The 17,960-nt window shown below is 39.6% G+C and overlaps 1 protein-coding gene across 4 annotated transcripts in view; it reads right to left on the bottom strand.

Moving 5' to 3' along the window:
- ABCC8 (ATP binding cassette subfamily C member 8) overlaps positions 1-17,960 on the bottom strand; it is a 135,515-nt gene that overhangs the window by 86,057 nt on the left and 31,498 nt on the right. For all 4 annotated transcript variants that reach the window (XM_073347373.2, XM_078853180.1, XM_073347374.2 and 1 more), the window contains 3 exons: positions 14,278-14,433; positions 5,002-5,136; positions 3,258-3,420 (listed from right to left, as the gene is read on the bottom strand). In XM_073347373.2, coding sequence (XP_073203474.1) covers positions 3,258-3,420; positions 5,002-5,136; positions 14,278-14,433 — 454 coding nt within the window. The remainder of the gene's footprint in view (positions 1-3,257; positions 3,421-5,001; positions 5,137-14,277; positions 14,434-17,960) is intronic.

The raw sequence follows: 17,960 nt of genomic DNA, 5'->3' as shown, positions 1-17,960 counted from the left end.
ATGAAATATGGAGAAATTATGATGCAGGATAAGGAATGTGTTCCTAAGGCCTTTAAGAAATTTGCATCCTGTAGCTGTGGGTTTCTTAAATCCACTAAGCCACTGTATTTGAAGTTTACCTGTGGGAGTTTTGAAGTACATAGATTTGGTTTTTGTGCATGTCTAGGCAGAGAACACAGCAAAGTTTGGTCATGGATAGACCCTCTTCTGCTGCAGACTGCCCACCAGCAATATTCTCCTCCAGCATATGATCATAACAGTGACCTATCCAACTGATTCACTTGCGGGTAGGGGGAAAATGGTTGTTGTGGGCAGGACTGGAGGTGAAATCCTGATTCTATGGAAGTCCATGGGAGTTTTGCCAGTTATTTCAATGGGGCCAACTAATTTCTTTAAATGAAACTATTTTAATGGTGACAGAGACAAGCTTTCTTGCAACCGACATGCTACAGCTGCACTGCATACATTTGTGAATCTCTCATTTACCAGCATTGTGTGAAAACTCACAGGAGGCGGTTGTGCTGCTGGTAACAAATTCATTGTTAAAAAAGTCAAAACTTGCTTTTCACTGAAAATACTTTGCATCACTGCTAAGCTGTCCTCCTTGGTTTGATTCTGACAGGGGCAATTTATCAAATCGATGGTAAGAGCCTATTTCCAAGAATAGAAACATCCACTGCAGTTCCCTGCAAATGCAAAACTCTACATTTGTGTACATGAGTGAAGTGACAGACATTTAACTACCAATCTGTGTATTCAAATGAAGGTTCTCTTAAAGCCACTTCTCACTGATATACCCATAAATGTTGCAAATGCATTTATTGTGATCCACTGAAAATCTCTCCCTCAAAGGTGAGGTATACTCAACTGCTTCCTCCTGTTCAGGTTATTGGTTAAGTATAGATAAGATACCATCTTCAAGATTCAACGTTCAGAACATTTAAAAACAAAAATTCTAGAAAATATCCAATTTCTTCTGCTCCCATTGTCCTGAAAAATGTCTATCCTTCCTCTTGCCCAGTGACACACAAAGTATCTCCAACATATCTCTCACCCTTTTCCCTTTACTTTTAAAAATAAAATCTTACACAGGCAACACATAGCTTTATATATAGAGAAAAAGAGTGAGGATGACATCATCATGTATTATTACTACATTCTCAGGTGCAATATATATTTTATTGTGGTGAATTATGGTGATACCAGGTATATAGATACCAACGCTTATATACCACAGGGATAACTACCTTAGAAATTTTGATAGGCAGGCAGACTGGAATGCTAGAGTTATCCATTCTAATGAATTATGTTTACCTGATCAAGTGTTCTGCAAAACTCACCAAAATTAATTTCCATTGCTTTGTACTGCCAGGATAATAACCAAGAGTCTCCATCAAGTTTATCTCCACCTAGTTAATATCACAATAGTGCTATTTTTCTGTGCTGTTTTGAGTCACTATTGTGATTCTTAATAAGTTATTACTGGTGCATCATTTTTGGAGCTAATTTGTATGGACACATACTTGTATTTTTACACTATTGCTTTGAGACAATGAGGTTGACAAGTTTTCACTTATGGATGTGAACAACAAATAAAGAATATATATAAAAGACGTCTGAAACCCAGACAGCAGATCTAATGTTGGTTATGCCTGTCATTCTATTTATATCTATATTGAGAAAACTAATGAGTTCTGTGCCTTTATAATCCCCGTATAGCCAGAGCATCAGCTAATGTAAATCAATGCAGCTCTATTGACAGCTTAAGGGCAGGTCTACACTTAAAAAGCTGCAGTGGCACTGATGTAGCACTTTAGGGAAGATGCTACAGTGCTAATAGGAAAGCTTCTCTCATTGGCATAGTTAATCCACCTCCGTGAGAGGCCGTAACTATGTCGATGGGAGAAGTTCTCCCATCAGTATAGCGCTGTCTACACCAGGGGGCTAGGTCGTTATAACTGCATAACTCTGGGGTGTGGATTTTTCACACCCCTGAGCAACTTAGTTCTACTGATGTAAGTTTGTAGTGTAAACCTGGCCTAAGCTAAAGCAGCAAAGGTGCAGATACTCCTGACCTGAGGTTATAGGAACTTTTTACAACCTCTTCAATTATAGGCTTGGCTCAGCTCAACTCAAAGAGAGAGTAAATGCTTTACAGAAGGCTAAGAAATGAAGTAAGATTGAAGAGGGAATAAAAAAAAAGCTGGAATGCTGAAAATTGCTTGGGGTCTTGCAGCTTCACACATCCCCAGAATGCTAGGATCCTGCTGAGAATCACCATAGTTTCATAAGGAAACCATCTAGGTTTTTTAGCTGTCTACTGTTCATAGGAAAAATCCCTATGAAGTCACAGGCCCAGTTAAAGCAGCAATTAGGCAATTACTTCTAGTCTGTATATACAGGAACTTTTTACAACCCTAAATGATGCACAGCAAGACACTGTGTTGTCCTGAATAAAACCAAGTATCTCTGCTTTGCCTTTGGCACTTCCCAACTCCAATAGGATCCTATTACTGTTCCTCAGGCGGCAATACAGACTGCTTCCGCTGAGAAACCTCAGTTACCCTAGCCAGACAATTCTCAAAGTGAAAGTGCTATACAAGCAGGCTTTTTCACCAGTGCATCACAGTGCAGCAACAGGCCCTAAATCCACTATTTTACACAAGATTTTGTAGGTTGAAGTTCAGATAATCCTGGATTACTGGGGCTGTACAAGAAATTGTGATGACTTTTCAAATCTGCAGACCCACGTACAAACGCTAGTTTAATTTGCACACATCACAAAACCATCACATGACTGACACTCTCCATTCCAGTGAGGCTCAAGACTGAAAAAAATAGAAAAAGTGATGCTACACAGGATTGGGGAGCATAGGCAGAGCCAGATGAGGCAGGCTACACAGCACTAAACTCCCCCAGGGAGCCCTCCTCTAGCTGCTGCTATTTGTCCTTCACCCTGACCTCCAAATTCACATTTTGTAAAAGAGAAAAAATTCCATGGATCACCTGAACTGACATTTTTTTAGATATTTAGTTTCTTTAGCCCATTAAGGACCTAATTATTCAGGGCACACATGCATAAACCTCATACAGGTAGAACTCTTTTGAATCAAAGGGAAGATCTGTGTGCACAGTAAGGAGTATGGGATCAGACCCTAAAGTGGTAGGATCTATGCCAGCTGAGAAATGGTAAACTCATTAGGAGGTAATAATGTACCAGTACATGAGCTCATCAGTGTGATAAGGAAGCAACTTACTTGATACGGAGGTATAGAGAGCAAAGGCCTTAAGGCTAGTCATTTCCTTTTGCCGGGTTTCCTCCACACTGCTGTGAAAGATGTGTTCCCACGCATAGAGTTTAAGGAGTTTAATGCCCCGAAGCATCTCATTTGTTTTCTTCAGTCTCTCATTGGAATATTCCTGCAACAATTACATGTAAATTAATTTAAGGAGGATTACTAGAGCACCTTAATGAGGATCTGTGTCACCGTGTAAGCTGCCTGCAGTCAACAGCAGGTTGCGTACAGTAATCAGTCAATAATATCTTCAATGGCTCTGTCCATTCAACTTTCCCTTTCTAGGGGTGTGATTTTCAAAAGTGTCTAGGTGACTTAGAAGCACAAAGTCCCACTGACTTTCAATGGGACCAGTGCTCCTAAATCACCTAGTTCCTAATGACAGTCTCACCCCTACATGGGCTTTCAGTTACACCAAGGGGTTGGCTTCTAGTGCCAAAAGTGTTTGCTGAATTTTCACTGTGTAATGAAATATCCCCACGTAAGTAATTCTCAGTAACTGCTGACAATCTGAAATAAACATTTTTACATGGTAATTAAAAGCACAGACTGCTCCTGTATAATGTGCTAGTAATGATGTGCTAAACTGAACACATATGTCATTTCCAAATTCTTTCTTTTTTCTCCAAGGCAACCCATTATTGCTCAGATATGGGAATGAAGACCACACATCTAGATGAGTTGATACTACGAAAGGTATTTGGAGGTGGGGATACGTATGTATAACTCCCATTAATACTCAGTGCTACGTGTGCATACTGAGGGCAAAGTAGATCTAAGGGAGAAAAATCTTGTCCCCGGACCCCCTAAATGGGCTCACATGGCTGGAGAGGCAATGAAATAGTGATTCTACTGAGTATAGGGACAGGCTTCAGAGGGGAGCTCCACATTCTTTGTGCGGTGAAGCACTGATCCGTGGCAACTTGGGCTGCAGCAGTGCAGGCGATTGGGTGGGGGAGAATTTAAGTGCAAGTCCAGGGCAGGGTTAAGGGATGACCAGTGGCTATGCAAACTATGGGTTCTACTGATCAAACCCCTGCATATATCATGTTGCATGGCTGCTAGTACTTTTCAGAGGCTATAGTAACAGCTGAGATGTGTTTGCACAGATACTCTGTGACAATGGTGCTGGAACATTTTTAATAGTGAGGGTGCTGAAAGCCAACCCCTTTACCCCTGTTCCACCCCACCCCACTGAACTGAGGCCAACAGCTAGGACCCTGGGCGTGTGTGGCTGGCAGCCGGGACCCCGGGGGTGCTGCAGCACCCCCGCACCTATAGTTCTCACACCTATGCTCTGTGACTTGGTTCTGAGTTAGAGTGAAGGAGTCCTTCTCCCTATGCCCCCCTCCAACTAGGTTCATTTTTGGGGCTTTCTATGGGATGAGCATTTGGCTCTATTATGTACAATAGCATTTCAGTGGACAGAATGGTAGTTGACTTAGTTTTAATTTATAAGATGGGAAAGGAGAAAAATGATCAAATCTCAAGCTGCTTACTGTAAAGAGAAAAAAACAACCCTGTTTAAGAGAATAAATCTAAGACAAATTGTGTCCTTACTGCTTCTCTTTTCATCACTTTCACATCCTGCCCTTGACATTCTAGATTGTTACAAAATCTTTGCCAGGTAGTATTTGGTCAATGTCATAGGCTTCGCTTTGCAATTCTAAATGCAGACGGATGAAGAAATACCAGAGATACTTACTAATGTGCTTCTTTGGGCCTGTGAGAGTTTTGTTGCCACAAAGTACTGGACAGGTGCAAGCACTATAATCACTACTGCTCCAATTAAGGCACTGATTCCAAGCAAGTAGTTGAGCAGAAGCACGCCTACAATAATCTGATGTAAGAAAGGGCGGAGAGACAAGGAATTACCTCAATGTATACGCACAACAAAGAATAAGCAGACAGTGAAGGCCATAAGTGCCCCTGGATTGTGTGCTGAAAAACAGCAATTCACTATGACAAAGCCTGCCTCAGGGTTTCATGTACAACCCTGGGAGTTCTGCTTGATATGCTGCATTGCTAACCTACCACATAAAGTGTTTAAAATCATCAAAGCTATGCAATCTCCAAGGAAGGCATGTGGTCTGAACAAAGATGGGCGGAGTAGAGGTCAAGCCAAAGTACAAAAAACCCCCAAAAACGAAAACCCAAACCAAACCCAGCATTATGGTCAATTTACTCTGCTCAGAGTCCCATTAACTTACTACTGGTAGAAAAAGCACAGCTTGGTGTGGAAAAATATGGATGTTCCAGTGTGACTCTAAATAAACATACAAGGATCTTCTTCAATTGGTGGGCTGTGTGTTTTTAATCTCCGATTGCAAGAAGTTTAGAAAAGCTTGCTGTACATTTCTGTACTGCCTGGATTCCCTGCTACTGATAGTACCATATACCGAATATTGCAGTGCTCTGTACTGCAACAAAGCACCATAGGTGCTACAATAAACAATAAAAATAGTTGAAAATCTTTTCATTTGGTATTTCTTGCCATGCTGTTGACAGTTTCTACAGCCCTTCCCTGCCACCCCCACCCCCGCCATGGTAATTGGATGGCATGATGTGTCCTTTATTGCACGTGCACAGTTTTGTCACAATTTTTGGCAGATTTAAGGTCTCCCCCCCTTTTTTTTAAAATTAACGGGAAACCTACAGCTCCAAGTTTGATCTCAATCTTTCAGTCCATGATGCATCAAAAAAGTCTAATTTAATTCATTGGGTTTTATACACACAGAGTGGCAGTTTCCCACAATAGAGAATAGTATTAAAGAATGTTAAAAATACAGTTGATATTTTAGTCATTTTGAATTTAAAGCAGAGAGCAGGATATTATACTGTGCAGCGATGGCCCTGCTGCAGACAAAGGCCACACTGTACATTATAATGTACAAAGAAATAAGGAACAAAATCATTGGAGAATTCATGCCACCGAGAATCTCCACCTCAGATAAATTCCGCTGTAAACTTGTAAGAAGTTTCATGATCCTACATGTCAGACACACAGTCCTTTAGCGAATGGAAACAGCTGAAGGACAAAACGTTCATTGCCAGTCTATGCTGTAGGTATTGAAGTATAAAACTGCAGTGTAGATTGGAGAGGAGAATTTTTCCCTTAGATCCTATAAACATCATTATAAATGTAACCCATCAGGCAAGACGTTCCCAGAAATGATGTACTAATGTACAAATGTGTGAACAATTTGGGCCACTGACATTCTATCCACCACAGATTGTATAAACTAAACTCTAACCTTCCACATAAAATGAGGGCATAGGACATAAGATAAGAAAATCAATTTAATGTGCCATTTCCCTTAAGTTTACTAAATTATATTTTTAATTATTTCCCTAATACTTTGCCTAATGTTTTCTCTGTATGGGTTCAGTCCTATAATGCTTACACATGTATAACTGCCACTGATGTCAGAGTTACATTCACATTAGGAGAGTAGGATGAAGACCAAGCACATAGCTTCCACTGATATTAATGGGAGTTATGTGTGCATATGGAGAGGAAAACAGACTCTTTATTTTGCCCATTACAATCTGAGCTTTTTCAGTGGGTTAATGCAAAGCTTCCTTTGACCCTTTGCAGCCTTTCCCCCTCCCCACACCTCTGAATAATCCTTTGGCACATCTCTGCAGATTATTTAAAATGTATTAAAAATTGACAATGCATACTTTTAAAAAAATTGCAGCGTTTACTTAGAAAAATACAGAGTCATGAAAGGTATAAGGGAGGAATAGTACACGCTGGACGGGAATCCTCTAGGAACAAAAAGTTAAATATTAATTGAAATACACTTTACAAACTGTTTGCAGTCATAAGGGTGTGATCCTACAAGTCTTCCATGAGCATGATTCATAGCAAGCTGAAGTCAATGGGATTCTTTCCACTGACTTCAGTAGGGTGTGTTTCACTGTAGAACTGCCACTGAAGACCTCAATGTCAGTTTCTTGCATGGAGTTGTTTGTAGGTAGAGGCCCTAAATCAGTAAGGGGCAGATCCTCCCACCCAAGAGAGAGTCTTGGAAGGCTGTGAACACGCCATAGAACTCTTTGTGAGGAGGAGCCTGGCAGCACAGCTCCAACAAAGGCCAGAAACCTCGTGTATTCTTGAAGCCAGTGCAAAGGCACAGGAACTCCAAGTAGACAGCCGTAACCTTTGTGGACTGCCAAGGTCCATACAGTTCTCAGGGGATCCACTGATTCTGGGGATGGAACAGAGAGAGGAGGGGGAAACCCATTTATTTTATCTGCCACAGAGACAAACTTTGTGCTCTGCAAACTCATGAGATTCACTGTCCTCACTGTGGGAGTGGCCAGCATCTGGGACAGCAGGACTATGATCCTGTACTTTACAGTTGATTAAAAGTGATCCTATCCTCACCTTCTGCCCCATACTGTGATACAAGACATAAATGTCTTCAATATACAAAGCATACATTGGACAAAAATACCTTTGCAATACAAGGGTGTGGATATTAGTAGCTGAAACATCTAATTATTATTGCAATGAATTCTAATCCTCATCATATAAGACACCACATAATCATGATATGCAGGGTTGTTGTAGCTGTGTTGGTACCAAGGTATTAGAGGTACTATCAGTTGGTCCAATAAAAGATATTACCTCATCCACCTTGTCTCTCTAGAAGAGTAACTCGTCCTTGTTCTCAGCTCATTCAAATGTTATCTGGCAGCTAGCAAGTAGTTCTATCACAATTCCCAGAGGATCATGGTTTTAAAAAATCCTGTAATGAAACTTTACATAACTTCCTTTAAGCAAAACCTCAAAGCTCTTCTCTGCCCAGGACAGGGATATTTAGGACATTTTATCATGACCAAGAAACTCATTACTACGACTGATTCTGTTACAAATGAATAAAAACCTAGTGTTTTGAATATTTCACGAGGAGGGTACATATTTAGAGCCAGTGGGTAACTGCCTTTTGTATGGTTTTAAAAGTAAAGTATGTTTGTAAAAATATAAATTATCCTTCTCAATGACTCGGGGGTTTAAGGATGTGGGATTTTCCATAGAGAAAGACTGACATCTGTGGCAGAAAGGTAAAAGCCCTTACAGGGCCTAATACTGCTTCAAGGGAATCTTTCTATTGACTTCAATGGGCTTGAATCAGGCAGCTACTGAAAGCAGTAGCAAAACTCCCATTCACTTCAGTTGGAACAAAGATAGGCTCAAAGTCCATACACTTTTAGAAAAAAATATATAAATGCATAAATCTTCTAATCAAGGAAAAGTTATGAAGCTCATGAAAATGACTAAAATGTTGGTTAAGTTTCTCCAAAGTAAAAATTAATTTGCTTTAAATAATTGCTTGGTTTGTTTAATTTTTGATTAGAAGACTCTTTTGAGCATCCCTTAAAGTGCTCATGCTGTATTATTAGGAAAAGCAATGAATGGATGTAGGGCAAAGGCATCTTGGAGAGGAGTGTGACAAACCTGACGCAGAATTCATTGATTTCTATAGCACAGTGCATTCAGTATGCTACAACAACACAGGAATTATCCTGATTTGCTGCAGAACACTGTCAGATAATAATGCATTTTAATGTAGATATATTTTTTGCTAGGTTGACAGGAAAGTTATAACACTCACTGATATTGGACACAATATTTTCAAAAGCTAAAGGATTGTTGTATCCTTTACATACAATCAAAACAAAATTATTCTGATTCTCAGTCACATTGAGGACCCTTGACACCGATTTGGCAGTTTAAAAGGAGCCTTAAAGTAGGTGTAAATGTAACTTACACCCATATTACAGCCCTTTTGCACTGCCAGACTAGTGCAGGAGGGGGCCAGAGTGTAACTGAGAATCTAGCCTTATGTTTTCATCAAAGACACGGACTCTTCTATGTGTCTCAAAGCTCCTTCAGCAGTGCCTTTTTATCTGGGTACAATTCACTCTGTGTGTTTGTTGCAGGATAACTCTACAGCGAATGGACACAGTGCTCTAACATCCAGATTTCTTTTAAGAGCGAACAACCAGCCTTTCGCCATCTCTTCAATACAGTTACTTTCAGTTATAATTGTCCTCACAAGCTTTGCTGGAAATAATATTCATGCATGCACACACGGGCACACACACTCTCTCTCTCTCCCCGCCCCCCACCTGCTCCAATAATGATCAGGTTCTCATTTATTCCCACAATATCAGGGAAATTCAGGGTTTAAAAAAGTTTAAAAAACATATTTCTTTGTACAAACATTTTACTTATACTTGTTGAGAGTCACATGTTAGGCCTTTTATACCCTAGAAAGTTGCACTGTTTTAATGATACAGGTATAGTTAAAGTGGAACATACTGATATAATGGCATCCACACAAGGGGGTAACTATAACTATGCTTGTGGCACCTTAGAGACTAACCAATTTATTTGAGCATGAGCTTTCGTGAGCTACAGCTCACTTCATCAGAGCTGTAGCTCACGAAAGCTCATGCTCAAATAAATTGGTTAGTCTCTAAGGTGCCACAAGTACTCCTTTTCTTTTTGCGAATACAGACTAACACGGCTGTTCCTCTGAAACCTATAACTATGCTATAGTTCTTCTTTATACTGGTGCAAGTGCATTCACAATGGCGCTTGTACTGGAATAACTGTATTAGTAAAATTTAAAAAATCAATCATACTGCCTAATGGACAGTTACTTTCAAGTGTAAACCAGACATTAGCGCATGAAGAGCCCAATGGAGCTGTCGTCATTTATACCAGATGAAGATCTGGCCCTAAACATGAAGGCAATTAAAAAAAATAGCTGCTACTTTGTAATTTGTTTACTACTTGTATTTTAGTCGGCTTTCTGCATAGCCAGCCTCCCTTCTGTGCCAATAGACATTATTCTCAATTCTCATGCATTAACTTGACATCTGAGGTCTGATGCAGCTTCTGTTGGAGTCAATGGGAGTTTTGCCACCGAGTCACCCAGAATTCCTCCTATTCTCGCTCATGTCATGGCTTAGAAGAGCTTCAATCAAGCACAATATTATTAGAATGATAACAGAAAGTGTAAGGTAATACATTAGATATTTCAAAAGTGTGAGCATTCTCCAGGCATTTCAAGAGGAAATGATTAATTGGATTGCAAAGGAAGAAATAAAGCTTCCTAATCCAGAAAACATCACTTCTTCCTCTCCACATGGTCTTCTAATAACATTCAGTTCAGTAACACATGAAGTAACTTTACTTGACCTTTCCTCACTCCCAGCACTGACTGTTAAATAGAACTTCTGAACTGCAGTAGAGGGAAATGGGTTCAATGCATAACATTGCTTTGCTTGCTCAGATAATTGTTTGATTCAACCCTCCCATTTTTGACGAGCCAATTCATTTTTCTGTACAATAACATGACAATTTATTCCTGTAGTCCAGACACTGGCAACAATAATCATAAATGGGGCAGATGAGGAAGTGCTGAAAGACACTGTTGTGAAAAAGAACTAGGTATAGCTGGAAAACAACAATCCTATTATGTGAAAAGTTTTGAGGTTTCAACATTTGTTTTTGGTCCACAATTGGGATGAAACAGAGATCTTTCAATTCACCCACCCACGCACCCCCCCACACACACAGTTAGGGCCCTCACCTGGAACAGAGCAGGAGTACTTATGCTCAAATAAATTTGTTAGTCTCTAAGGTGCCACAAGCTTTCCTGAGCTACAGCTCACTTCATCACTCTTGTTACAGTCTGTATGGTAACACCCATTATTTCATGTTCTCTGTGTATATAAAATCTCCCCACTGTATTTTCCACTACATGCATCTGATGAAGTGAGCTGTAGCTCACGAAAGCTCATGCTCAAATAAATTTGTTAGTCTCTAAGGTGCCACAAGTACTCCTTTTCTTTTTGCGGATACAGACTAACACGGCTGTTACTCTGAAACCTGGAACAGAGCAGTCACCCATATCCCAGAACATATCCTAGGTCAGTGCTCTAACTTCCTGGCTACTAGCTATTCTGGCCAATGGCTATTCTAGACTCATTCACACACCAAAAATTCCATCCTGGACCTGAGAAACCTATTTAATGAATCTGCATTTTCTGATGAAAAAATGTTTAATCAGTAACTTCCTAAATAGCTCTAGAAATAACATTTTCTTTACAACATCTACCCTATTAATAAGTCCCTCTGTTCTTTTGACTGACAAACTTAGCTATAGCTACTTCAGTCTGATTTGAGAGTTGTGCAAGTGACAAACCAAGCGAGGGAAAAAGATTTGATGAGGGAATCCATTGTATTGCCCATGCAATGCCAAGCACTCTTGTGTTGGGGTCTTTACCATGCCCTTAATCTGCACATGAAACTCCTATTTATGGCAATCATTCTAAAGTGAAACATACATTTTAGTGATGCAATAATTAATGCTCTATTTGTGGAGAAAATGTAAGACAATTTTTGCACTTTTCTTTTTAAAACGCATTTTATAAATAATAAAAAGTAGTAAATGATTTATTTGCATTAAATTTTACACACATTTAGATCTTGGTATGAATTTAGGAACGGGCTTTGCTTGAGCTCTGCAGACATTATATTGTTTGACTGTTTCATTTTTGCCCTTGCAGTTTTCAAAATATTGGAATTGCAAACTAGTACCTCCCAATTCCCTGAGAAATGAAAGTCTATAAAGGCAGGAGCATAAAATAGCTGCCTTTTATTGCAAATTAGAATTCCAGGGAAGCTGAATAATAATGCTTAGATCTCCAAGTGCTTTACAAAAGAGGGCATAAGAATCATTATTCTGATTTTAAAGATGCAGACACATAGGAATAGAGAAGTTAAAGTGGCTTGCCAAAGGTTACAGCAGCAGCACCAAAATCCAGATTTATTGACTTCAAGGCCAGTGCCTTATCCACTGGACTATTGTGGTATCATCTATACAAAATGTTTTTTTCTGATCCAGTAGCCTTATTCCCTCAATACCTAATGGATGATTACATCATCAATACCCATATGTTCACGCCAGCTGTATCCTCATGCATACCCTCATGGAAATTATACCTGCTTGGGGCAGGAGTAATCACCATGAAGCTCAGAGCAGCTGAGTTAGACTACATCCATTCTTCTGACTTTTAGACTATCCAGACCATCCCCTATGTAACTGCTCACAGAGTACCTTTGCAGTATGAACAGAAATATCACTGATGTACTCGAAACTGAATTGTCTACTTTAAAAAGCAGCATATTAATTTAGAGTCTGTTGTCTCTTTCACTGTTGAGAATTTATATTTGTCAGGGGGGAATTCTTGGCAAAAACAAAAAAAGCAGCCCAACAAATACAATCGGAGTTGCTGTATTTATGTCAGATGAAATAATTTCCATACAGAGACACTGTAGTACCATCAACCTCCTCTCGAAATTCCCAGTAGGAGTTTGGGAGATTTCTATGGTTTTGTTAAATATGGACTTTTCCAAACTAAGTAATTTTCTCTCTCTCTCTCTGTTTTAGTGGGTTAGACACTTAGGAACTTTGTGCTTTCTTCGTCTTAAAGCCCTGATGCAAGCAAACCTGATTTCACTGGGCATTACACATGCATAAGAGCTTCAGAACTGGGCAATTAAGAGCCAACAACTGGTGGTGGCAGTACTGTACAAGTGGAAAAAGAAGAGTAAAGAACTGTGGATGGACATGTATATAGATCAGAGCAAGGAAACAGGAGAGGATAAAATAGCAAACCGATTTCATGTGGCAAGCAAAGCTGTGCAATTTCATGAGCATGAGCTGTGATTGGGATTTGCTGCTAGTTATAGTATCTGGATACATTAAAAAGGCACCTGTGTAAAACAACAGCCACAATCATTTGAAATTATTAGTACTACAATCCCACATATTACAGTGTGTATGCAGCTTTTGGCTAGGCTAAATACTGTAGCAAATTAGGCCAAATAGGTATCCAAAAGAACACAGCTGTCTGTGTAGAAACAACTATGTTTTCTTCCAGATTTTTATCTGGTCTGTCTGGAATTCACAAGAAGAAAGAGTTGTAAAAATGTAATGGCCCTGAAGGATATTTCGAGGAGTAGGAATAGTGGGCGTATGTATTATCCTCTGGGGCAAGGCATCAAATAATATTTTGGGATATAAATGTAGTGGTCTGCGTCTAGTTCCTGTTAAACATTTATCCACAAAGAAAAGCCAGAACAAAATACTGTGCAGTTTGACAGGACCTTGGCACTCTATGACTGACAGAGATCCAGGGCTAAAATAGGAGAGGAATCAGGGTGGAATGAGCTGTACCAGGAGGGATTTGGTAGGAAGTACACACAGTGCCCATCTGTACAATACCCGTGGTGACCAGTGCTATTAGTTTCCCACTTTCATGCACACTAAAATTCAAGACGAATGTTTAAAATATGTTTTTGAAAACAGCTTAAGACAGGCTAATGAGCATAGATGTTTAAGAGAAAAAAAGCCAGCTCCTACTGTCCTTAGGCTTTCAGGGGAGTTTGGCATGCCCTGGAGGGCAGTTTTGTTGAATGACCAAAGAATGCAGGATTGAGCCTTAAGTGATTTCAATAAGCCCCTGCTTCCTTTACATCTTCCAGTGGGTCACCATTGAGATTCAGAAAACAAGTGATTGTAATGCTCTATGGTTAGCCCCTTTGTTGTTGTGTCACAATGCAGTGAACGTGATGGTGCATCAAAGTAATGCAACTGGTATAAGGGGCAGCACCTGATGGTATTTGTGGCAGAAAGCTAAGTTTGTTTGGCAACACTCCAAGAGTTAATTCCCAATACAAGTCTAACACACTGCCAACTTACATGCTATTTTCAACCACCACCTACACATTCTTGAGGAAATTTATGACATTCTAAGTGAAAACCCTCTTTTATCCTTGTTATAACATTTTTATTTCTATCTTCTTGTTCTCCCTGCTTCAATAAAATTCAGGAGCGAATGATCACTATAGGCGTAAGTACAGTAACAACATATGAACATTCCATGTTCTTACCTGCACAGGCATAGCCCAAAGGTTAGGGCAGAGGAAGAAGAACCACATCAGTTGGTTTGTATCTATGGCAACCAGGTTACAGATCTGTCCTGCAGTCATTTCCCCCATAGACATGTTGGAAGTGGACAGTTGCATAATCTTATTGTATATTTTTGTCTGGAAATTAGAACATTAAGTTTCATGTTCAGAGAAAAATCTGACAGTGCTGACTGTTTTACGTTACCATTAAAACAGATTGGTTTCTGCATTTTAGAGACACTCCCGCCACGTGAAGGGCTGATCTTAAAATATAACCAATTTGTTATTTAGAAGACAAATGCAGCAAAGGTGGCCAAAAAGCGTGAGTGAACATACACAAAACAAGACCTCCAGTTACAAACAGAAAAATGCCCTAGTCCTGCAAACTTTAAATAACAAAAACTGTTACTTTTAGTGGGAGTTGTGCATGTGTGCAAGGAACTCTTTGTATGGGACTTAAAATTTCCGAACCTTCTGTCCTCCACTCCCATGGAAAACTCTGAGAGATCAGATTTATAACATTTTGCTGAATATTCCCCACTAGGGAGGTGAAGCCTCAAAGAGCCCGAGGACCTACTGGTAACTTTCATGGAAACCACCGATTCTGCAAGGAGAGCTGGTCCTGTCTGTGGTACTTTTGCTTCTCTAACTTTCTATGACGTTTGGTTCAGGCCTCACCCAGCCAGAGGATCTGCTTTGCTGTGCTGATCTTCACTGTGTTGGATCTGAGAATTTAACTCTAGATTTGCAATAAAAATTTCACAAGCTCACAGATGAATAAAATAGTTGGGCTAATGCTCCTTTCAATTAAAAACCATTGTTAAGAGAGGGGAGAATTAGGCTCCATGATTCAGAAAATAAGTAATATGCAATATTTGAGAAGCACTTTTTACCAATTGATTTTCAGTTTAGGTACTAAAGCTATACAGCTTGGCTTCATGGCTGTTAATGAGATTTATTTGATGAAAGGCACCCAGATTCCAAGTATCCATTGCATTCAGTTGCCAGCCATAAATCACAAAGGATTAAGCCATGTAGGACAGGTGCAGATTTGTATGAGGGAGGAAAGGAAATGGAAGGTTGCCAGGAAATTGAGAAACTATAGCAAAGAGAACGTATCCAAAAACCTCAATAGGCTGGAAGACTGCCAGGCAAATTGATGATCTTCATTCTCCTGCCGCCAGGATGTTTGCTAAAAGCTCTCCATTGGAATGGCAACAGAATTTCTTCGCGAGCTGGACTTTTGTGTAACATACAGTACAGGGAACAAAAATCTTAGCTTGTGACAACTATCCTGGAAGGAGTGTTTGGCAAGCACACTTATTTCCAGCAACTCAGTAACCTTTTTAGGGAATTTTGTATCAGTTTCTGGCAACGATATTTTAAGTACCTTTCATAGTTATTGGTAGTTTTAAGGACAGCTAAAAGTAGTGGACAACGTGGGAAACCAGGCTAAGGAGGAGGAGAACAGGTTGGTAAAAAACCAAACATTTGTGATTTCCTCACATTTTGGATCAAAATTCTGTTTTCACAGAAATTTTCTGATCAGCTCTAACCAGGGCAGTACTGGTTGGAATGGGTGGAATCCAGAGATCTGGCAGCTAAGAAGAATTTATAATGGATAATCAGAAGTGGATTAAATAATAAGGCAGCTAATGAGAGTCCTTGTAATAAATGGGTACTCTCAGTGGCTGTTAGTGTATTTGAATGGATAGGAGGTCTAATTAATGCTAATTACTATCGGGCTGACTTTTCACATCTCTTAGGGTATGTTTTGACCAGTGTATCTAGCAATATTAACTTATAACATTACAATTAATTATTCCATTTACTGTTAGAATTTTTCTAACTGCAGAACTCTGTATAGCAAATAAAGTCATTCTGATCCAGTGTTTACAGTTATATAATATTATGAGCCTGGTTCTGCCACCGTCACTCATGTTGAGTAGTAATGTATTTTTCAAGGTGTCCTATTGATTTCAATGGACACTATTTTTGGAATAAGACATTTCTCAGTGGAATGGTGGCAGAATTATGTGCACAATACATTTAAGGGACACTTTAAAGATTCATTGTTTACATAATCACAATTTTTAGAAGAGCTCTAGTATACTTTAAAATCTAGATCCCTCTAAGGTACATTCAACCTTACTATCTATAAATAACCAGTATTCCATGTAATAACAATCCATAAGTCCAATTATGGACTTCTTGAAAGAGCATAACTTTATTATGACTTGTGTAAATGATCCTTAGTCAACATGCTGAATGTATGCAAGGATGATATTTTAAAATTCGCTATCAAATAATATGTCTATTCCAGGACATAACATGGGGCTGAATATTCAGTGAGAATTTTTCTAGTAAATCTGTGGTTTTTTAAAATTTCTCTGCCGATTGTTTTAAGTCTCTGCTTCAGGTAAAATTTTGATGGGCTCTTTGAATTCTGCTCTTGTATCTTTTACAGCTTCTCTTTGGAATTAACTTCCCCAGTTAATCTAACAAACACTGAATTTCTTCACCTTTGAGGTATATTGCAAAGCCCATCTGTATACTAAGACTTTTTGCAAAAGGGTGAAGGTTTATTTCTTTTTCCATGGAGGGAAGATTTCTTTTAATATTATTGATATTTTAATTCATATAGATATTTGATTTTATTATACATGACCAGAGATTACAGTACACAGTTTAAAATATATAAACATTCCATCGATAGCCATATGAAATCGGTAAATAAGATGATTAAATGCAAATTGTAACAAAGGATCTTATTGTACAAGGCCCACATAACATCCTAATGGGTTCAATTTGGGTGATTATTTGTCTTTTATGGAAACCCACTTCTTTGATGACTCTCTCTGTTACGAGAGTCAGAAATTCTGGTCTTGGTTACCCTGCTGTAAATCCAGAATAACTCAGTGGCACCAATTAGGGGTATCGGGAGGGGAAAAGACCCCTTTCCCAAAGGTTTTTGCACTCAAACTTCCATAGGCCACAGAACTGAAGGTGGCGATGGCCCTATTACTTTAAAGCAGTAGTCCTGTACTAAATCAGCAAAAGGCTACTGCCAGAGGCACGGTCACAACATGAGTGAAATTTGGCCCAGCCCCTCCATCCAGACAGAAATGTGGCTGGGCCAATGGTGTTGCGATCAAGTGCACAGGGAGTCTGTTCCAATATGGCAGAGCACAGGGGAGTCCTCTAAGAATTTGACTCCTGGAGGCACTGGGTTATGTACTGTGTGGGTGAGAGAGAGAGAGGAGACTTCCTGTCCGAGGGAGACTCTGGGTCCCAGCAAGGGGGTCTGGGGGGAGGGCATGGAAAATGAGCAGGGACCAGAATGAGGTCCCTGCTGAGAGGGAGGGGAACCAGAATTCCTCCCCTCCCCCCAAATATATCGGAATTGGTGCCACTGCACTCTCATGATTCAGAGCATACAATCTCTAAATGAGAATGTTAGGAATAAAGTTCTCCTATGAGCATATTACTCCATAACCAGCAACTTCTGAGGCCTTGTACTTCCTCTGCATCCATTACTGCCCATTATTAGAGGCCAAATACTGGACTAGAAGGGCTGATGGTGTGATGGGGGATAGGAACATTTTTGTTTCATTTATCTCGGTGGGACAGCTCCCAATTTACTATGATATAATTAAGTAGAATTT

Source organism: Lepidochelys kempii, chromosome 6 (assembly GCF_965140285.1).
Source record: "Lepidochelys kempii isolate rLepKem1 chromosome 6, rLepKem1.hap1, whole genome shotgun sequence".
Lineage (NCBI taxonomy): Eukaryota > Metazoa > Chordata > Testudines > Cheloniidae > Lepidochelys > Lepidochelys kempii.
This window is presented reverse-complemented; position numbering and strand designations above follow the sequence as displayed.